A 22,458-nucleotide genomic window follows, 5' to 3' on the forward strand; every position below is an offset into this window, starting at 1 on the left:
ATTTCCGTTTAGGTCATCGCCTGTCACTAGTGTCAAAGCTAGCAAGCGGACGCTGTTGCCACACACCGCTATTATAACCTTAAAATAGGACTAATTAGACTTTTTAAACGACGTGGTTTAGAGTTCAAACGGTCTTGACCGTGACGATTATATTGTCGCCGGATGCGACAGCTGGATTAATTTGGGAATTTCTTTTCTCGAAAACTCGAGTCTCGGCTCAAGGTAAAACACGTTGTCTGGCCGCTTTGCTCTTTGTTGAACAGCTAATTTCGACCAACTTTGATTCTTTTGTCAGAGAACCAGTGTCCCTCTCACTCAGGATGCCATGCCACAATCAGCAAATGAGCACTGTAAACACCGGCCAGGACCACCCAATGAAGCAAGTGCGCTTTGCCACTAACAGCAGCGGCAATGTGACCGCTGTGTTGGCCACTCACGAGGCAGGTGATGCCAGTAGCAGACAGCCCGTAAACCAGGACTCACTTGGACCCCAACTCAAACTGCTTCCTCTCAATGACCAGATACGAGAATTACAGACTATTATTAGAGACAAGTGAGTCAATACTTTTGTTATTATTCTATCAATCCCACGTTCTCCACCGCCATTTAAAAAAAAAATATTGTTCAGCCTGACATTACACGACATAATCGAAATCAAATTGGGCCGTTTGTAATAATCGGCAGCAAATTTAAAAAAAACAAAATGTAATCTTTTCTCTCTCTTGCATAGAAATGACCATTCAAGGATGGTACAAAATTGCTGAACAAAAAAAACATAATTAAGTGCAAGAACTAATTTTGTACTTTTTTTCACAAAAAAATCAACATTTCAATATTTCCTGCACATTGTTCCAAATCCCACCCAAAATTATTTGGCCTACTCGTGTTGTAGTATAGGGGATGGAGTCGTATAGGGGATTATACAACCCAGTGTAAATGGGACTAAGTCATGTCTGCCATCTAATGGTAATTAATGATATTACAACTTACGCCTGACCCCAGAAATAATGGGCAGGGTTTTTTTACTCTCTTTGAAACCTTTATTCGACTCTTTCAAATAAATAAATAAATGCATTTGAATCATAAATTATACCACAAGCATTGTATATCGATACAAGAACACTTCAGTTTTTCAGACGGCTACATTTTCCTGTAATTATGTTTTATAATCAAAGGTGGTAAGCATGAAAACTGAATGACATTGGCTTCAGATTTTCAAACTGTTTTTTATTTTATTTAGTTTTTTATCCAGTATTCTTTTGTTTTTAATGCCATATGGTAAGCATGAAAAGGATGTACAGCGGTAAAATACAGCCCGTTCATTGGTGCTTCTGGTGATTGTCATGGTGTGGAGAGGATACTGATGGAGAAGATACTGGTCTGCCAATCCTGACTTTGGCTTTTACTACTGTGCTTATCATTGCTGGGTCCTGTGCTTCAGGTCTCTTTGGGCCCATAATTGATCAATCAAGGGGCTACTCAAGTGTGGTCGAGGCCCACAGCCGGCCTGTCGCCCATCTCTGTTCAAATAGTATAACAAGTCATTTCAGTTATGTAGTATCGCAGTCTGAACACATAGGAGGAATATTGAAAAGCAATAAATGCAGCCGCCGCCATCACCAAACGAATGTCGATCATCATTGTTTTTGCAGAGCGTAATTTAAAGTTACGTTAAAGTCTTGCCATACATGTCCTTAAAGTATCTAGAAACTATGAAGTTGTGCATGTCTTCCGTTCATTCATTCATCTTCCGAGCCGCTTGATCCTCACTAGGGTCGCGGGGGTGCTGGAGCCTATCCCAGCTGTCTTCGGGCAGTAGGCGGGGGACACCCTGAATCGGTTGCCAGCCAATCGCAGGGCACACAGAAACGAACAACCATTCACACTCACACTCACACCTAGGGACAATTTAGAGTGTTCAATCAGCCTGCCACGCATGTTTTTGGAATGTGGGAGGAAACCGGAGCACCCGGAGAAAACCCACGCAAGCCCGCGGAGAACATGCAAACTCCACACAGGGAGGCCGGAGCTGGAATCGAACCCGGTACCTCTGCACTGTGAAGCCGACGTGCTAACCACTGGACTACCGGGCCGCCTGTTGTGCATGTCATGAAATGTTTTTTTTTATAGGATAGTGGTAACATTTTTAATGAGGGATTTCAAACAGTCCAGAGAAATGTGTGTGTGAAACACCACATATACACAAGTTATAGCAGTCTTGGAGGAATCTTGAAACAGTGAAGCGTAAAACATCATATGATCGGTATGCGTAATGATTGTCAAACAAAGGTCAGAGGGTGCCTTTTGGCCAGCAAAAAAACGAAACTAAAAAAACAGTGCCTACAATGCAGCAAATAAAAATACACTTCTCAAGTATAAATAGTCAATTTATTAGTATCAGACAGAATATTAATAGATAGTGCTGTAGTTTAAAAGTTGACGTAGACAACATTTAGGAGGATATTACTGGTTATGCCGGACGGAGCATACATGGAAAATGAACGGCATGTAACAGTTACTGTGTCATCTTCTGTACTAAAGTAATTACCATGATTTGTCAAATATACCTGGAAACAGCCACATTTTTAAAAAATATTTTCTATCATTTGTTATCATCCCTTTGACAATAAAATGTTAGGAAAACTGTTCTCTGGTATATCCTAATATCAATATACCATCCCACAAGCCTCTTTGATGTTTGTCACCTGGGGTCCAAAAGTAGAAGTTTCTTTTATCGGGTGGCATTTCAGTCTTTTTGAAGTTCTCAAAGGGCACTGCAAAATTTGAGAAGAAAAGGTCGAGACCACACAAATGTTTGCTATCTATCATAAGCAGTTGTAAGATGGGTTGGAGGTTATAACAGTTACTGGGCCTGAGGTCTTATTGGCTTTTAGGAATTACATGGCAAATCGGAAACAATACTGGGCTGTATCCAGCAGGGTTTCCCACCCTCAATGGACGTGTCCAGACAGCTTCAAAATACTGTAACATTTACATCTTGTGACAGTGTGTAAAAGGACATTGTTGATGTTTCAATGTTCATTATTTCAAAAATCCCACGGTAAAATTTCTATCACATCCACGTAAATCTATTTACTGTATATCATTGTAGATGAAGTAACTTCTAATTTTATTACATAGGGCGCGCCACCCCAATAGGAGACCGCCATGTTTCGATGCCATCTTTCTGCCACAGATACTCGGAGATAAATTAAGCGAACAGACTTCCTCAACATCATGACTACAGCACGTACAACAAATGCAATTTGTCACCTGAGGGAATACTAGAAGTTGTTTGTGATGACATTTTGTTTGCAACCGCAATGACAAAATTGGTGGTAGGTTTGCGAAGTGTGGTCCCTCTGAGGCACTGTAGTATGCATGCTTCAAAATGCACCGCACTTCGAGCTTAGGTCATTGCATTCTATTAAATTACGATTAGATGAAACTAAATCGTACACACTGTATCTTAAAAAAACAAAACAAAACAAAAATTGTTACTTTAATGTCCTTTCAAATTGTTGAGTAATGCCAGGCACTATTGCTCCCGATATTGGCAAATGTATTATATATGTATGACTATTAGACTGGACTGGTCTACAAACACGGACACCCCGATTAGGAAAAGGACAGAGCCGACTCTTCCTACTCAGGAAACTGAGGTCTTTTGGGGTTCAGGGGTCACTCCTTAAGACGTTCTATAACTCGGTGGTGGCCTCGGCCATCCATTATGGCATTGTCTGCTGGTCAGGCAGCATCTCAGCCCGGGACAGAAAGAGACTGGAGCGACTGGTCAGGAAGGCCAGTTCTGTCCTGGGTTGCTCCCTTGACACTCTGGAGGAGGTGGGCAACAGAAGGATGCTAACTAAGCTAAAAGCTATGATGGCCAGTCCCTCCCACCCCCTCCAGCCCGCCCTGACAGCACTTGGTAGCTCCTTCTGCCAGAGACTGTTACACCCGCGCTGCAAGAAGGAGAGATACCGACGCTCGTTCCTACCGACTGCTGTCAGGCTGATGAATAAAAAATAACAATCATAATAATAATAATAATAATTAAATGATGTGAAGGAAAATTGTAAATAGTACTGCGATTTATCCATTTTGTGTTCATATTGCATTTAATTGAAAGATGTTTGTTGTTTTTTTCTCTTTCTTCTTTCTACATACATTCTTGCTGCTGGAGGCTGTAAATTTCCCCAGTGTGGGACGAATAAAGGATATCTTATCTTATTAACCATCCTTTTATGTGTGTGATAAGTTGCACTCCTTTTTATTCAGTCGGTTGGAAAATGTACAGACCTAATTTCACTAATCCACTCCAGCAATTAAATTTGAATTTCTACATTGACTTTCCCATAACATCTGATCATTAATGTACGCTGAAATGTCTGTAACACTAATTAATTACTAGAAGTCACTGTATATTGAGAGGGAAAATCTAGTTTGGACATTTTGTTTTCCTGTGTTGTAGGACTACCAGCAGAGGGGATTTTGTGTTTTGTGCCGACCGACTGGTAGGATCGTACAGTACCATGATACCAACCGTGTGTTTATGCATTTTCAACATTTAATTGACTTATGTTGTTGTTCAACAGATTAGACTTGTAGTGGAAGAAGGCCTGAATCAACTGCCTTACTCAGAGTGTACAGTGACTACACCAACAGGTGGGAATCAGAATGAGAAAAGCTGCCGCATCCATCCCATTTTAACAGAGGACCTGACTTGGTTTGTTCCACACTGCTGCAGAACATTCATAACTAACTTGTGTCGTATCGGGTCTTCAGGATATAAATATGAAGGAGTCAAGTTTGAGAGAGGTAACTGCGGCGTCAGCATTATGAGGAGTGGTGAGTCAGACGACATCTGCAGTGCATCAAGTGAACAGACTCAACTACTGAACATAGAACTGCAAGCAGTAGAAGTAACAGTGGGAAAAATACTTGAATTTCAGCAAAAAAGGTTCTGGGATAATCTTCCTCTGAAATCCAACAAAATGTGGAGTTCAAAAGTTGTTTTTGAGACACTAGCAATTCTAGTGAGTCCTCATGTCCACCTCAGTAAAGAGCTTGCCACTGAAAATTCATCGTCCCTTCTTCGATCAGGCATGTCTATCGACAATAAATGTGCAACTATCAATGGCATCTGATTCCCAGGAAAGAGGGTGAAGCCAAGTAAGTATCAAAATAATGACATAGCCTCCTCGGTGCCATATTGGCCTGTTTTGAGCAATCACGTGACCACTACAACGTAGCGTGTGCTGAAACATTCAAACATGGTGGCCTATAATTTTTGGCTTATTTCTTGGCCTATTTTCCAATGAAAATGTAATATGGTATAATCAAGCATTGCCATACAATGATAAGGACCATGTGAAGTTTTGTATTCTTCCTTCAAGAAAGCAAGATAAACATTTACAATGACATCGGCTGGCACATGCTGCCGACCAGCTTCCAAAAGGTGCAGTCTCGTCACGAAAAGCTGAACATCGCTGAATCTCTGAAAAACTTGATTGTCACCGAAACCTATGTGCACATCTCTAATCATGCCCACTTCACATGATACATTTGAAAATATAGATCAAGATATATAAATCTTAGAATGATCGTTTTCATGTTTTTCTTTTATTGTATGGACTTCGCTAAGTCGTTTCTGCTTCATAGGTGCTCCGAGAGCAAAAACATAAATGTCACCTAACGTTTGAAAAATTACGACCAAACGTCACCAAAATCTGTGTACACCTATACCAAGCCTATTTCATACTCTGAAAATATTATAATAATCATCCAATTTTAAAATATTCGTTTTACTCGGAATGTGCATTTGGATTAAAAATTTAATGTCAAATGATAATTATCTCTTATGCTTAAAAAAAAATCACTTAAATGTACACAAACTGTAATTGATCACCACCAATATTTATGTGCACATGTATATATGCATGCCAACTTCATTCATTCATTTTCCGAACCGCTTTAGCCTCACTCGTTTCGCGGGGGATGCTGGAGCCTATCCCAGCTGTATTCGGGCAGTAGGCAGACACCCTGAATCGGTTGCCAGCCAATCGCAGGGCACACAGAGACAAACAAACATCCACGCCCACACTCACACCTAGGAACAATTGAGAACATTCAATCAGCCTGCCATGCATGTTTTTGGAATGTGGGAGGAAACCGGAGTACCCGGAGAAAACCCACGCAGGGCCGGGGAGAACATGCAAACTCCACACAGGGAGGCCGGAGCTGGAATCGAACTCGGTACCTCTGCACTGTGAAGTCCACGTGCTAACCACTGGACTACCGGGCCGCCTTAACTTCATATACCAAAAATATTTGAACAATTGCCGCCATATTTTGGATTTTATAGATGTCAATAAGCCTTCCTAGGCTGAAGACCTCATTCAAAAAGAAAGGAATTCGTTGCCTTTTCACGGGCAAGAATTAAGTGTTTAAGTTATAGCAATACTTGGCGACGCCATACGGCATTTCAGTAGCAAAACAGACCAAGAGAACAAGTCCAAAAGGAACAGATGCCACGTTTGAATGTTTCAGCATCCACTACGTCATCGGTAATCACATGCCTACGTAAAACTGGCCAAGACACCGCTGCGCAACTTATGTGATTATTGTGATTATTATCGGTCTAAACTGTTTTTCAGGGAATCGAATGCTGTTGATATTTGCACCATTGTTGTTTATACACCCGGCCTAATCAAATGATGGACAATGAATTTTCGGTGGCCTGTTGTGTTGCGTGTGTCTTTGGCACAGGTGAGGCCATGGAGCAAGGTCTGCGGGACTGCTGCCGTTCCATTCGCATCGGCAAAATACTCATCCAAAGTGACGAGGAGACCCAGAAAGCCAAGGTCTACTATGCCAAGTTCCCACCCGATATTTACAGAAGAAAAGTGCTGCTCATGTACCCCATTCTCAGTGAGTCTGAACAGGCGCAAGCATGTTGTTCTATGCTGGACTTCGATTTCCCAACACCAGCACATATATGAAACATGCATTTTCACGTATGTTTTTTTTTTTTCTTTTTTGAGAAATCTCAGTCACATCAACCTTTACCGGCCAAATCCTCATTTCCACACCATTCAGGCACACTCACCCTGGTCTGATAATTATCGCTCTCACAAAGGAAATTATACACTGCCTCAGCAATGGCCACCAAGCTCCAGAACAGCATAATGAAGGCCAGACAAAAAAAAATGTATTTTCCCTTTCGCATTTCCCTGTACATAAGGGGGAACAAAAATCCCTGACAGGTCAGAGGTTTTCTTAAATGGCAGAATATTTAAAAGCATGTTAAGTGCGGAGGTCACAACGGGGGACCTTTTTGAGATGATAACATAAGCAATTACACACCAGGAGACCTTTTCATATTTTTTTATGATTTAATAATCCAAATCATTCTAAAGATGTCAAGGCCGTTTTTGCAGTGTGACGTGTGTCATACACGATACGTTGTGTGTGTCGTCAGGTACTGGGAACACGGTGATTGAAGCAGTGAAGGTGCTGATCGAGCACGGGGTCCTGGCCAAACACATTATCCTCCTCAGCCTCTTCTCCACACCTCACGGTACATCAGCACAGCTGCATGATCTAATTTTCCATTTGCTTTTGTTTACCCAACAAATCAGTCTCCAATCTCCCCCCGCCTTTTTCCTCCTGATATTGCTGTTATTCGACTGGTAACTGCATTGCTGCGCATGGCTGCAGCTGGTGATTTCCGATCCGCTTTAGCCTCACGAGGGTCGCGGGGAGTGCTGGAGCCTATCCCAGCTGATTTTGGGCAGTAGGCGGGGGACACCAATTGCCAGCCAATTGCAGGGCACATAGAGACGAACAACCATCCATGCTCACACTTAGGGACAATTTAGAATGTTCAAAAACCCTGCCATGAATGTTTTTGGAATGTGAGAGGAAACCGGAGTACCCAGAGAAAACCTACGCCGGCCCGGGGAGAACATGCAAACCTCATACAGGGAGGCTGGAGCCAGAATGGAACTGCGAGGCTGACGAGCTAACCACCGGGACATACACACAGACACACACACGCAGACACACACACACACACGCACAGGATATAAAAGCAGAGAACTCAATTTTCGAAGTGTTTCTCCATCGGGTTAGATCTCATTCATTTAATCAAATTGCAAATGTTTTAGACCAGGGGTGCCCAAACTTTTTGGATCGAAGATCTACTTTTCGATTAACTAACCTCCCGGGATCTACCCTTATCGGCACGCGCACGCGCGCACGCACGCACGCACGCCATGATGAGAAACAGCCTGAAACGGAGGCATGCGACGCACTTTTGCAGCCTGTTAACTATGGTAGCTCACACGTACCATTTTAAAGTGCTTCCCTGGGCCCTCTTAAATTCCTATTCTTTGCTCGTGCCCTCTGTGAATTGTACATGAAAAGCTCTGATCACAAGCTGCAATTGCAAACTGCTGAGCGCTAACAACTTCCGGTGACGTAATCACGCGCCACGGTAAATTTAAGATTTACCTGCTTTATTTTATTTTTTAAAATTTTTTTAGTGAAAATGAGACTGATAAGATGATTAGTGTGCAGTGTATATTAACACAAAAATTATATTACTAACATGTACAAAGACACACAAATGTTTTTTTTTCTTCTCGACACTCCTCGGATCTACTTGGGACCTGTCTTAGATCTACCGGTAGACCAGGATCTACCTAATGGGCTCCCCTGTTTTAGACAATACATGTCACGGCACATCTTTGCAAAAGGTCAAGAACAGTTAGCCTACTGTGTACACGGTACAGATATTTCAATGGATCTCTGCCACAGTGACAAAACACCTAAAGATAAAGCAAAATGGCTGATGCATTTTGTCACCACGTATTATTTATATAAAAAATTAATTTAGTTTTGAATATAAATGTTTGGGAGTGATATGAGCCTTTGCAAGTGAGCTTTTGATGTTGTGCTGCCTTCTTTTGTCAAATGACCTTAAGAACATTGACAAAGTATTTTTTGTTTCTAGAAATGGTGCAGACCATTGGAGAAAACATGGCAACTAAAGGACCAGATTCAAATAAAATATTGCTTAAAATAAGGTCCTAGCCCCCTCTGCAGTCAATGGAATTAAAAGTCAGAGGCCACCATGAGGGGGCCAGTGAAATGTAAAAGCCCAAAAAGAGCAGTCGTGTCTTTCTTTGAACATTTTGCTTTAAACGTTGTCAGACAGTATCTGAAATCAAGTCTGCATTACTTTGAGAGTGAGAAAAAGAGAATTCCCCATTTCAATGGTGCTGCCAAGTGATAACATGTGCTCATTCAGAATTTCATTCTGACAATTTCAAATTGGACAATACAAGAATATGGAGGTGGGGGCTGCCAGCCAGCATCCTGGCTAAATAGTGGATCACAATGAAAGTGAATGAAATGTCAAGATGTGTTCTTTGTTTTCTATTTTAGGGGCCAAATCTATAATCCAGGAATTCCCAGACATCACCATATTGGCAACAGAAGTTCATCCAGTGGCGCCAACACATTTTGGACAAAGGTATTTTGGCACAGATTAAATCCAGGACACAGGGAGCAACATGGGCTTGTAATTGTTTTCAGTATGTTTTTGTTGCTTGTTTTAAAAAAGAAGAAAATCTCCTTGTGCCAAATACTCTTTCTGCGAAAATGAAACTATTTATTCTATTGATTTCTTTTTTCTATTTGTCATATGAATACAAACAATACTAAGCCGTATCGAGATCATTTTACTTTGCATGTTACAAGTGGTGATTTAATAAAGGATTTATATTTGTTACCAAAAGACCACCAAATGGAAAATAACGATATTTACAGACAAACATAAATGACACAATCACACACAATAATCCAAAGACCAGTTTGCACGAGCATTTGAAAATACTGTCTTGTGGCTGGTGAAAAAGATATTTTTTACTGTTAGAGATCCAGGTGTCTGATACATATGATATGTGTCACTGGCATATACCTGTATATTTTTAATACATATTCAATGTGTCACACAATGAAGCAAAATATGCAGACACTGCCCGCAGCAGCTATGTCTCGCTAGTTAATTTTAGCAATAAATAAACATCCGCATTTTCTGAAGGTTTTTACATGCACATACATTGAAAACATAACAACATAAATGGAAAATTACGAATGACAGGGGAGTATTGTCAGACATGAGTGTTACTTGATTGGTCCAACAAAGTAGAATTATCCTGTCATGAAGTCATGTGGTGGTGAAGTGAAAATGAAGTAAAAACACATCTAGTTGCATTTAGGCTTTGGGTCATTGTCAATAAACTGTCGTCAGAAGCTGTGTTTTGTCTCAAAACATTCACATAATATATGTAAAAATCCTCAGGAACATGGATACAAAACAATACAAATCACATATTGAGAGACCTGCTCTCCATCCACTTTTGGATGACCTACTTAAGAACCTTTGTGCTCTCTTCTAATAAAACACTTGTGCCAATTAAGGATTTTAAATCTCACGGATAAGACATCTCTTCATTGCTGGAATGCAACTTCAATTCTGACCTTTTTAGTGCCTGTCATGTTTTTTTTTTTCCCAAACCAGCACACGACAAGACAGCGTGCAAGGTGACGACAGTACTTTGAGAGTAAGCTATTTATACAGATGCTTGTGGGAAGGTGGCGCTCGACCAGATGATGACCGTCTGATCGGGGTTGAAGAATTGTTCCTTCGGCGTAACAATGAGAATAGAATGTGGAACTACCTCACTTTGAGCGCTTTTTAGCTGTACAATTATTCTTTTCAAATTAGTGCAGCTTACTTGAGTCACTGAACCCGAAACACTGGAGCACACTACCGAAGATACACCAAATTTGCACTTGCTGCAAGGCTGACCAGCTGACTTTGGACGAAAGGCAAGACGAGATGTTTGACAACCATTCACGCACATGGCTAACATCTATGCTTTTAGAATATGGTTAGTCTGAGTACCTGGAGACAACTCATGTATGCACGCGGAAAACAAACTCCATGAAGGAATGCCAAAGCGAACAGAGAACCTGCGAACTGTGAGGCAGACGTGCCAACCAACTGTGCTGCCCTGAGGTGTGCATTTGTTAATGAACTCACATCACAGCCAGGCATCTGCTCATGCAGACGCCACCAGAGTGAGGATAGGATTTTTTATGCGACAAAATATAATTATTATATGTATTTATAAAACTTGGGGGATAATTTTTATTCCGGTTTCTCTATTTTCTGACCAACCACAACCAACATGCAAGGTAATGATTAAAAACTATAATGGAGATTTGTTCCTGAATTGTTGTATGCCATCCTGTAGTTACAAGCGGGCTGCTGGATACATTCATTTGTAAAATGGATTCCCACAACATAAATACAGTATGCGTAAGGCGGAAGTTAAATGTGGTGTGTGTTAAATGACAAGACTGAACTTCGACAGAGTGAATCCATCTTCTTCCTTTCATAACTTTGCTGCTGTGAATTGGGATTTTTTTCCATTGAGAGACTAATAAAGGTTTTCTTATAAGTGAGCATGAGGTAACATTGAATGGTGCAAACGGAAGAGACTGGAGCAACGCTTTTGCTACACCTTCAACTGATCACAGGGAATTTCAATTAATAGTTGTGCGGCAACAGGATGAACCCGAATGTCCATCCCCTTCTTCACGTTGTCTTTTAAAGAGGAAAAAACATCCAAATGCAGTATGGTCCATGTCAGAGTTGTTGGCGAACATCCACGTTTAGAATGCACGTTCCCTCCTCCTCCTCCTCCTCCTCCTCTTTAAGCTCAGCACCAGTGTCCATTGTCTAGTCCTCCATTTCTATGGTAACAGAAGGGTCTTGATCCTCAACTGAAATTGGAGGGGGGAGAAAATATAAATGACCGTTCCATTTTAAAGAGTTTACACATTGTTGGTGATGTAGCCGATGGCCACCAGAGGGCAGTATCGGGTAAAGTACGGCCCATCATGTCCAAAGATATTTCAGTCAGGTTGCCACTCAGAAGCCATTACATTACAATGCCACATGACCGTGGCCTCTATAGTCATTTGGACATTGTCTGTATTCATTTTAATGTTGAATGGGAAGGCGGAGTGTTTTGGAAACCTTGATGACACCAGAGACTGATCATAATGCTCCGGAGGAAATAACATCGCCACTGAGTGTGCAATGAGGTCATCATGTTTGGAAACAGCACCTGTCTCCATTCATTTTAGATGTCTCAGGCTGCTCTCTGTTGTGAGATGTGTTGACAGAGGTTTATTGAAAGGTCAAATTCTTTTGAAGTGTCACGTTGAGGAAAACATATTGTGAAATGAGGAAGTACTGCACAAAAACCCTGGGTTTCCAGTTTTACCAGTGGACAGACGATCTTAAAAGGCAGTGGGAGGTTAAATCAGAAGCAAATCATCCTTAAGATACCAGCAACATATTTAATTTCAGTTGGGCTGATGTTAAATTAGAACTACTTTTTCGGCTATCTGGTGTCTGAGACTTCAGTTAATATGAAATGTTTACTAACTCAACCACATAACGCTCTAACTTTAACTCAGTGGTGCCCCATGTAAATGGCATTGGTCAGTTCAGAGGTCACGGACAAAACAATGTGGTGTGTTGTTTGCTTTGACAAGACAAGAGGATCTGCTGATAATGTGGATTCATCAGCAAAGATGTGGTCATGTGGTGCATTCCAGACCACATTCAATTGAGATTTAGGTTCAGCAATTGTCTACATTTGTCGACGGCATTCTTTGTGAATTTTTTTCCCCATCCTAAAATGTTACATTATGAGAAGCTGGATTTTGTTGGCTCATGTGAAAACTCAACACAAAAGCCAAACAATTGAAAATGACAGTTCATTATGTATGTAATGATCTACGAGGATTTGCATACAGCTCTGAAAAATAATGAGGACAAAAACAACATTAGACCTTTTTTTGTAGTATTTTGACTACTTTGGAATGTGATTTGAATCAGATGAACTTTAAATCCTTCAATTGTACATTATTACAAAAGAAGCAAGCAAGATATTGTCCCTTGAAGTATAGTCCACACGATATCTTCAGTGTTATGGTTGCCAGATTTCAAACTTGAAAGCCTTTGTATGGTCACTTAAAATCACATTTAAGAAGCCTGACCATTGCCAAAAAAAACCAAACAAACAAAAATGGCCGATGGCCATTCATCTGATTATGGGCGATTTAGTATAAAACACTCATTGCAAAGTGAACTGCGTGAGCCTTTATCACATTCTGAGACTCATCACATGTGTTGTACCACATCACTTCTTTCCAAGCCATAAAAAAATGCAGTGCCAGTCAAAGAAGATGGAAAAAATGGTGATATGTCGAAAAGCAGGGCTTGCTTCCATTTTCTTGGATAGAACTGGCGCGGTGCATACTTCGTTTCCTACATTTTTGCCACAAGCTTTGCTATTACATCGACAGGTGAATATGAAATGATTGGCCAAAGCTTTTTGAAAATTCTTAAGGAAAATAAAAATTTGATGAAACAAATTTAAGACAAACTTTTTGTTCATTTTCTTTTGTCATTAGGACTGGAAACTAAATGACTTCTTCAAATTATAAGAGACGCTTTATTGACAATGAACATCTGCTGCTAGAATTGAACTCATTCAATTCCCATGATGTATAAAGACGTCTTGAAAACCCGTTATGGCTCGCTACCCATGACGTATTTATATGTCATTAACTTTTTTTGTGGCATTAAAACAGGTGGGATTGAGGGGTTTGCTCCAGTAAAAATGGGTGAGATTGAATGAGTTAAGAAAGCCCCAATATTCAAGTGACTCACCCCAGCTTCCTTCTTCAGACGCGTCATCTGACTCCTCCCACATCTCCTTGTTTGCCAGTAAGGGGTTCTGACACTCACTCCGATTCTTTAAAGGAAAGTAGTGTCCATTACCTTGACTGAAAAGAAAATGGCACAAAAAGACACATTACAACAGGCCATGACACCATAATGTCAAGATCAAATTAACCTTGTGAAAACAGGGATGAACCAGAGTCTTCTGTCTTTTCCGAATACTTGCTGCAGATTTTTGCGTATTCCAACATTGAAACCGTGTCTGTCTGGCCCGTTGACAAAAACTGGAGCTGAAAAGGCCTCTGGGAAAGGTGAAATGGAGTCAAAATATGCCACACACACGCTTGCCAATTTTTAAATTCATTTTGTGACATACCTAAAGTGGATCTGTTTTTCGCCACCAACCAACAGTGGTAACTGAAGAGGAACATGAGACTGACAAAAAACATGAGTGCCACAAACATGAGAAAGAGGACATGGAACTTTGCCGGACCATTTGGCAAATCCCCCTGGGAGAGAATGTTACAGGAGAATAAATGGTGGTGTCAAACTTACTGCTCGTTACACCTTAGAAGAACACTTACCACCCAGAATTTAATGAAATACTGAAAGACTGTGACTGCGATATATATGCAGTACAGCATTGAATAGTAGAGGAAAAGTAGGAAAAACTTGTAGTTTGAAAAGCCAACACAGTTGTTCACCCTAAAGGAAAATCAGATTAGAATGTCAAGTGGACACTCAAATGTTGACTAAAGGGACTGGGCGAGAAAAAAAAGCTTACCAAGGACAGTGGTGGTCCATTTTCAAAACACACCTAGAAAAAAAAAAGAATGTTCTAAATAATTTACAATTCTTCAGGCACTTATTTTGGTTAAATAGACAAAAACCCCAATCAATCATCATGTGTTAAAAAAAAAGAAAAATGTGAAAAATGGAAGAGAGGAATTTGCTTTGACACACTCCCAAATGGGAATTCACCCCAACCTGAATTGTGTATCGTAGACCAGTGTTTCCCAAGCTTTTTTGAGCTATGGCACCTATTTACATGAGAAAAATCTCAGGGCACCCGACTAAATGCTTTGAAAGCGCTATATAAATCAGGGTGTATTGTATTGTATAAAAAAAAAAAAAAATACCGAAAAGCATGATCTCCTCTCATTTTACTCACAAACTGACCGTGGAATCCGGGCCTGTTTATTTGAACATTAAGCTGATATACTTGAATTCCGTTTCATGAATGGCAACAAGTGGATACACAGGTTTATTGTACTGTCTACAATGTACAATATTTGTTAAAATACATGAAAAAAATAAACCTTTCTGGACAAATTCTGGACGTATTCGATAGTTTCCCACAGCACTCCTGTTCGTCTCTCACGGTACACTCTATGTTGGCACTTATTGGGGAGCAAAGCGTGACTTACATTTCACAGACCGAGCAGTGATGACAGCGGTCAGGCTTCAGCACCTGGCAGCGGTCGCAGAACCTGATACCTGGAAACAAGAAGAGGAAGGCCAGTTCAGTGCAGGACATTTGAGCCGAGCGTCCCATTCGCTTAACTGCCTGCTCAGCCATCAGCACTAATGAAAGTCTGCACTTTGCATTGCGTTGCTAATACCATTTGTTTTTGGAACACCTCCGGCATTCCCGAAGACTGACTGTTGTCACTAATCCACCTGCATGTGAGGTATAGCATCTCATTAAAGTATAAGTGAAAGTTTACCTCCAGACTGAGCTCGAGTGTAGATGGGTAGCTTCTTGGCAATCTCAACCAGGATTTGTTTCTGTGCATCCGGACTCTCCACCATCTCGTACCTTTGCTTGTCTGAGTAAGAGAGCTGAAACTAAAAAACAAACACATCAAATTATTATGAAGTTGAAATAGTACAATTGTAGATCTACAGTTACATGTGATTTTGAGGACACCTTCTTGCATGGGGATGCAGCAGGGGTGAAGATGGACTTCCAGTAGGTCCAGGAAAACATCCCAAAGGAAACATGGAATACGAGTAAATAAGCCACTGCAGAGACAAATAACAAGATGTTCACATTCATATACCGATCATTGTTTTCTACATTTTAGACCCTCGATCAAGGACTCACCCTTTTCCAATGTGTTTGACAGGGTGACTGCAGAAACAAGAGTAAAATATACTTAGCGAAATTAGCACATTTAAACATGCGCCCAGTTCGTACACAAAAGGGCCATTGACTGGCTAACAACACTCGCCGGAATGATAAGATAAAGCAATAAGCATAACAATATGAATAGACCGACATCTCGGTGAAAACAAAATGACCTTTACGCTTTATATTGATTATTGAAAATTTAAAACCCAAAACGCTTCCGCATAGTTTGCTAGTTCCTGCTCTGTTATTTGAATCTGTCAATTGAGCTGTGCGGCAAACTGCGGTACATGTCTACGGTTTGGGATGGGGGAAATGATTGTTCAGGAAAACGACCACGTTTCCGATACTCACACAGACATAGCTGAAACACGTAAGCGTAATACGACCACAGCATCACGGAGGCAATAATAAGCACAGGTATCCACGAGAAAACCCTTTGACAGCATCTCAACCCTCTGGAGAGCGCCATACTCAATCGAAACGCGGCTCTCCTCTGTGCTCGATTAAGCTTCCTGCCTGACTGGGATTTCTGCAGCAGCGTGAACAGAGATCGATTCAGCACACTTTGTCACCGATTTAACCCCCCCCCCCCCCCCCGCAAAAAAAGGTACTCGTCTTGTGAGCGACCTGGGAAAAAAGAAAACATGCATGCTACTGTTACGCTGTCTATATTTTTCGAATTTATAGAGTAACACAGGTATGAATATGCTATAAAATGATGTCAATGTTAATTATAAAAAATATTACCAGATTTTACCAGCGTAATCGTTTTCACTGTAACGCTTACTCATATCGCCAATAGATTATGACACCAACGAATTTCACTCGAAATCCACAAATATTCAGTAAGCATGCGCTAAAAGCGTGTTTTGTACATGTACAGTAGTATAACATGCAGTCACTGAGCCACATACAATAACCAGTTGACAAGGGGATATATTCAACCAGTTATCAATTGGCGTGATCATTTACAACAACTCAATGCCACCCCGCCCCCCCCCCCCCCCACACACACACACGACACACACACACCACACACATTTTGAAAGTCACCAGTAGAGAACGCTAAGAGACTGTTTTAAACTAAAGTCGTGTTCGAGTTGGTTGGTTCATTCTGAGCAACTTTACAAACATAGTGAAACAGTAGTTTAATTTAGGGTTTGGCCGGGTTGTACGAGTAATTATCCTGGCTACCTCACAGTTCTGAGGTTCACGGTTTGAATCTTGCCCCTGGTCTTTCCAGTATGTAGTTTACATGTGATTCCCATGTTACATGCCTCTACCCAAATTCCCAAAATATACATGTTAGTTTAATTGAAGATTGCCTGAAGGTGGGAATGTATGTTACTCTGAATGTGCCCAACAAATGGCTGGACACCAGTCCACGGTCTTTCATCCAAAATCACTTGGGATAACTTTAGACACTAATAAAGAAAAGCACAATTAAAAAAAATGGATGGATGGAAATTGGGGTTAAATAAAATTCGACATCAAGGTATGCAGTAAAATTATATTTACTTGTAGGTATATTAGGAATTACCTTAATTCATTCATTCATCTTCCCAACCGCTTGATCCTCACTAGGGTCGCGGGGGGTGGAGCCTATCCCAGGTGTCTCCGGGCAGTAGGCGGGGGACACCCTGAATCGGTTGCCAGCCAATCGCAGGGCACACAGAGACGAACAACCATTCGCACTCACACTCACACCTAGGGACAATTTAGAGTGTTCAATCAGCCTTAATGTGGGAGGAAACCGGAGCACCCGGAGAAAACCCACGCAGGCCCGGGGAGAACATGCAAACTCCACACAGGGAGGCCGGAGCTGGAATCGAACCCGCTACCTCTGCACTGTGAAGCCGACGTGCTAACCACTGGTCTACCGGGCCGCCCGAATTACCTTAAATCATGTGAAAATATTGTTGGTTAAATAGGTGTGAGGATTATAATTTCATAATTTCTCTCCATTTTCTCAAGGCAATTTAGAATATTTCCTTTTCCGTTTTTCTGAAGATTTGTGGATTGATAGTCTGATATGGTTGCAACAATCTCCTATAATACTCTATCTTTTCATCATAAACTCTTCCTCCGATGTATTTGACACATTCTAGTTCCACCTGCTCGCCTGTTGTACAGAGTCTAACCCCCCCACTCCCAACCTCAACCCCCATTCTGTAATGAAAGAGACTTCGGGGATTGAGAGGGGTGTGAGGTGATCTGCGCCCCGGCATCAAACTGCTGGCCCGACTGTGACATTTTGCCACTTTTAACATATCATCTGTCACTAGCTGTTGAAGTAACAACATCCTCCACCCTTTTCTGGCCGACTGCCTTGCTCTCACTTCAAGCGACAATGTCGGCTGCCGGGTGGTGACAGCTCCTCTCTGGTTCATCCACACAGTCGAGGCATCCATCCGTCGACACGTCAACAAAACCCCCTCCAGGTCAAAGTCATTGTGTCGAGCAAAACAGTAACGGCCTTTTAATCAAAACATATGCCCCGGAGTTAAAATAAAACATCATTGCAGCAGGTTGAGGCAGACTCCTTAACTCAGAGGTGTGTGAGTGGAGCGTGATGGAGGTGCATTCCATGCCACCTTGGTGGGTGTCTACATAAACAGACAGTTAAGGGCTAAATGAGAGCCTGTTTGGGCAGAGTTCATGCATGTCTGTGTGGAAAGAGCAAAAAAAAAAGATACTGTGGTTTACCTCATACCACCATGCGGGCTCATTACTGACAAAAAAGACACAATGGCAGCACCTCAAGTGTTTGGACTTGAGCAACAGCTCATCATCCTCATCCTCATCATCGCCTCAACCCCCTGGTAGAGATACCAGAGGAGCCAAACATCAGCTCCTGGTTGACAGAACAGTCGCACAAGACTGCAGGTCCTGACATACCAACCTGTGCACAGCCTGGATTGATTACAAGAAAGCCTATGACTCGATGCCACATACATGGATCACTGAATGCTTGGAGTTGTATAAGGTAAACTCGGGTCCTCTACCAGAGGCCAGGAAGCTTGAGGGTCCTGCGCAGTATCCTTGCTGTTCCCAGCACTGCACATTTCTGGACTGAGATGTCCGATGTTGTTCCCGGGATCTGTTGCAACCACTCATCTAGTTTGGGGGTCACTGCCCCGAGTGCTCCGACCACCACAGGCACGACTGTTACCTTTACCTTCCAGGCTCTCTCCAGTTCCTCTCTGAGCCCTTGGTATTTCTCGAGTTTCTCATGTTCCTTCTTCCTGATGTTTCCATCACTTGGGACCGCTACATTCACTACAACGGCTTTCCTCTGCCCTTTATCTATGATCACGATATCTGGTTGGTTCGCCATTACCATCTTGTCAGTCTGGATCTGGAAGTCCCACAGGATCTTCACTCTGTCATTCTCCACCACCTTCGGAGGTGTTTCCCATTTTGACCTTGGGGTTTCCAGTCCATACTCCGCACAGATGTTTCGGTAGACTATGCCAGCCACCTGGTTATGGCGTTCCATGTAGGCTTTCCCTGCCAGCATCTTACACCCTGCAGTTATGTGTTGGATCGTCTCAGGTGCCTCTTTGCACAACCTACACCTTGGGTCTTGTCTGGTGTGGTATATCTGGGCCTCGGTGGCTCTGGTGCTCAAGGCCTGCTCCTGAGCAGCCAGGATGAGTGCCTCTGTGCTGTCCTTCAGGCCAGCCCTCTCTAGCCACTGATAGGACTTCTTGAGATCAGGTCCGGTGGTACATCCCGTGTAGGGGCTTGTCCTCCCATGATGGTCCCTCTTCCAGCGCCTCATCTTCTGTTCCCCATTGTCTGAGACATTCTCTGAGTACGTCATCCGATGGAGCCTTCTCCTTGATGTATTCATGGAGCTTGGATGTTTCATCATGGACAGTGGCTCTCACACTCACTAGTCCCCGGCTTCCTTCCTTTCGGCTTGCGTACAGTGTCAGGGTGCTGGGTTTGGGATGGAACCCTCCATGCATGGTTAGGAGCTTTCGGGTCTTAACGTTCGTGGTCTGAATCTCTTCCTTTGGCCACCTTATTATTCCTGCAGGGTATCTGATCACTGGCAGGGCATAGTTGTTTATTGCCCGTCTCATATATACCGGTATATATATATATGTGTGTGTGTGTGTGTGTGTGTTTGTGTGTGTGTGTGTGTGTGTGTGTGTGTGCGTGCGTGTGTGTGTGTATGTGTGCTACGAAAACAAAGGCCAAAGAAGTGTCGTACTTCCAAGAAAAGGAAGGCCAAACATGAGTGGACCTTAAGTGGTTTAGTGCATTTGAAGACTGTGGCTTTGTGTTTTGTACTGCCACAAGATGCAGCCCTCAATTTGATAGGATTTCCATTCCATTCTCAGCGTGCTTCAGTGTCTGGACAAGGAATTCACCATGTCTGCATTTGTTTGAAGTGAATATGAAGCACATATTGGAAAGTCTGTATTCATATTGACATTGGTGCATATCCAGGCCATCAAAGTGCCCCAGGTTGCCCACATTACCTCATTCTGACAAAAGGTAAGCGTGTGAACATCAGACATGAGTGCAGCAGTAATTAGAGGGTCAAAATGTTGCAAGACAAAAATTTGCTGTGACTTCAAAGAATGTCATTTGCTATGTAACTTAACACGACACAGAAAAACACATAGCGGTCATGCCCCTTCCACTTTTATGAGACCGTTGATGAAAATGAGGTGGCGTCTTGTCGAACTTAGAATATGAATCACGTTGCCTTTTAACGGACATACACGTAGAGAACATAGTCATGTAGTGAACAGTTGGCATGACAACAGACAGTACTGCACTTATTGGAGCGAGAAAAGGACGAGGATTTTTTGCACGTATTCACAGTTAACAGCAGAGCAAACAATGACAGGGTGGAGGAGGAATTGCAGACACCCCACCCCGCATGTGTGAAATTAAATCTGCTCAAGGGTGGAGACCTGTGTGTCTTCACCAATCACAATAATATACAGGGCCATGCCACACGGAGTACACTAATTACACTGTCTATTGAAGACATTTCATAATATAAAGTCACGCACTCACTTTGACAGCTTATGGTATCACCATGAAAATATGCATGGATACCTATTTTATTTGAGTGACGTGTCATGGGTCACAACATCTGGAAATGTGCACAATCGAAAGTTTTTACTTGGGACATTGATTGGACATGCTCATGCTCAACGCAGGATTGATATCACACAAATCCCTGATCTCGATAGATGAAATAATCCAGTTGAAAATTTTGGATTATTTAATGCACAGCATTTTATTGAGAGTAAAATAAAACATACGAAGCAAAAAGGAAAAATTAGACCATTGGACATTCCTCATCTGTTGTGTAGTAGTGTGCATGGCCTCCATTAGTCTGTTTGTACTATTCTGAAACGAGATATAATGTGGTACTGCTTGTACAGTTGGCAGTAAGTAATCCTACCTCTTCACCAGTGGCAAAATATGCTATAATAATGCTATAATAATTTACCGGTAGCTAAACTAACACGTTCATCTAGGCAGGATAATTATTCTTGAAATCATTTTTTTAAAACTTCAGTCGAGAAAGGTCATCTTGCTGACAAAAAATGTTTATGGAATTAAGACATTAAATCCTCGTTGAAGTGAATCGAAAGTCATTGCTATTGTCGTGGTCCACAAAGATCTTTGTGCAATCCAGTCTAAAGTTAGCTGGTATTGGCTCCAGCCACAAGCCTGATTTTGAATAGGATACGCAGTGTAGAAAACGTATGGATCGACTGAAACTAAACTTCTTGAATCTATTGATCCACATTCTTACCAAAGAGTCTCTTCAGTGTGTCTTGGGTCTCCTCCTCCTCTGGGTTCTTCTCCGGGTGGGATGTGCATGAAACAGCTCACCAGGGAGACACCAGATGCCCAACCCACCGCAACAGACTGGCAGCTCTGAAGTGGAGCAGTGGCTCTACACTGAGCCTCTCCCAAATGATCAAGCCCTTCTTACGCTATCTCAAAGGGAGAGCGCAGTGTTTCTTCCACAGAATGACTGGTCCAAAGGGTATCCAGGCCCTATATACTCGGAACTTCTTTCAGCCAATCTTCTTCTCCCGGCCGGCCAAGCTTGTTACCATCGGGGAAGGTGCAACGTAAATTCCCTGGAAAATCGCCAGCAGACTGGTGCTAAATCAACATGTCAATCAAAGTGTCTATCTTGTGAACAAGAGTCCAAAATACTTGAACTCCTCCACCTGGACAACGAGAAAGAGCGAGAGCCAACATTTTCGGACAAAAAGGACCACGGTCTCAGATTTGGACGTGATGATTCACATCCCGGCCACTTCACACTCAGCTGCAAATTGAAGATCATAGCCTGATAAGGTGAGCAGAACCGCCATCTGCAAAAAGCAAACACGGACCCTTTACATTAACCAGATGCACTGAAAAATTCCATCCATTAAGGTTTCAAACAAAATCTAGGAAAAAGAGCAGCCTTGACCAAGTCCAACCCTCACTGGTCACT

At 42.1% G+C, this 22,458-nt stretch overlaps 2 protein-coding genes across 3 annotated transcripts; one reads left to right on the forward strand and one right to left on the reverse strand.

Annotated features, from left to right (window-relative positions):
- Positions 1–14: 14 nt before the first annotated feature.
- On the forward strand, positions 15–10,320 carry uprt (uracil phosphoribosyltransferase (FUR1) homolog (S. cerevisiae)). The gene is made up of 8 exons (XM_052076252.1): positions 15–222; positions 296–553; positions 4,472–4,514; positions 4,596–4,665; positions 4,786–4,848; positions 6,769–6,930; positions 7,481–7,579; positions 9,451–10,320. The coding sequence occupies exons 2-8, from the start codon at positions 321–323 to the stop codon at positions 9,555–9,557; spliced, it is 777 nt and encodes a 258-aa protein (XP_051932212.1). The 5' UTR covers positions 15–222; positions 296–320; the 3' UTR covers positions 9,558–10,320.
- zdhhc15b (zinc finger DHHC-type palmitoyltransferase 15b) lies at positions 9,729–16,481 on the reverse strand. 2 transcript variants are annotated; one of them, XM_052075811.1, is made up of 11 exons: positions 16,320–16,481; positions 15,942–15,968; positions 15,765–15,859; positions 15,562–15,682; positions 15,262–15,331; positions 14,619–14,651; positions 14,419–14,539; positions 14,211–14,343; positions 14,010–14,136; positions 13,823–13,938; positions 9,729–11,859 (listed from the first exon to the last, which is right to left on the reverse strand). In XM_052075811.1, exons 1-11 carry the CDS (start codon positions 16,435–16,437, stop codon positions 11,816–11,818), a joined length of 1,005 nt encoding a protein of 334 aa, XP_051931771.1. In that variant the 5' UTR covers positions 16,438–16,481; the 3' UTR covers positions 9,729–11,815. The 2 variants fall into 2 exon arrangements, with proteins under 2 accessions (XP_051931771.1, XP_051931776.1); XM_052075816.1 differs by lacking the exon at positions 16,320–16,481 and having other exon boundaries at positions 15,765–15,800; positions 15,942–16,226.
- Positions 16,482–22,458: the final 5,977 nt, after the last annotated feature.

The sequence above is a fragment of the Hippocampus zosterae genome, chromosome 1, assembly GCF_025434085.1.
Source record: "Hippocampus zosterae strain Florida chromosome 1, ASM2543408v3, whole genome shotgun sequence".
NCBI classification, from domain to species: Eukaryota; Metazoa; Chordata; class Actinopteri; order Syngnathiformes; family Syngnathidae; genus Hippocampus; species Hippocampus zosterae.

What these genes read in the sequence shown, in the direction of transcription:
- uprt (XM_052076252.1), top strand. Translation starts at nt 321, where the DNA reads ATGCCATGCCACAATCAGCAAATGAGCACTGTAAACACCGGCCAGGAC. An exon ending in TGTTTTGTGCCGACCGACTG is followed by an intron (nt 4,515 to 4,595) that starts GTAGGATCGTAC and finishes GTTGTTCAACAG; the next exon opens with ATTAGACTTGTAGTGGAAGA. An exon ending in GCTCATGTACCCCATTCTCA is followed by an intron (nt 6,931 to 7,480) that starts GTGAGTCTGAAC and finishes GTGTGTCGTCAG; the next exon opens with GTACTGGGAACACGGTGATT.
- zdhhc15b (XM_052075811.1), bottom strand. Translation starts at nt 16,437, where the DNA reads ATGGCGCTCTCCAGAGGGTTGAGATGCTGTCAAAGGGTTTTCTCGTGG. An exon ending in CGTGTTTCAGCTATGTCTGT is followed by an intron (nt 15,969 to 16,319) that starts GTGAGTATCGGA and finishes TTGTTTCTGCAG; the next exon opens with TCACCCTGTCAAACACATTG. An exon ending in CACTCGAGCTCAGTCTGGAG is followed by an intron (nt 15,332 to 15,561) that starts GTAAACTTTCAC and finishes TCTTGTTTCCAG; the next exon opens with GTATCAGGTTCTGCGACCGC.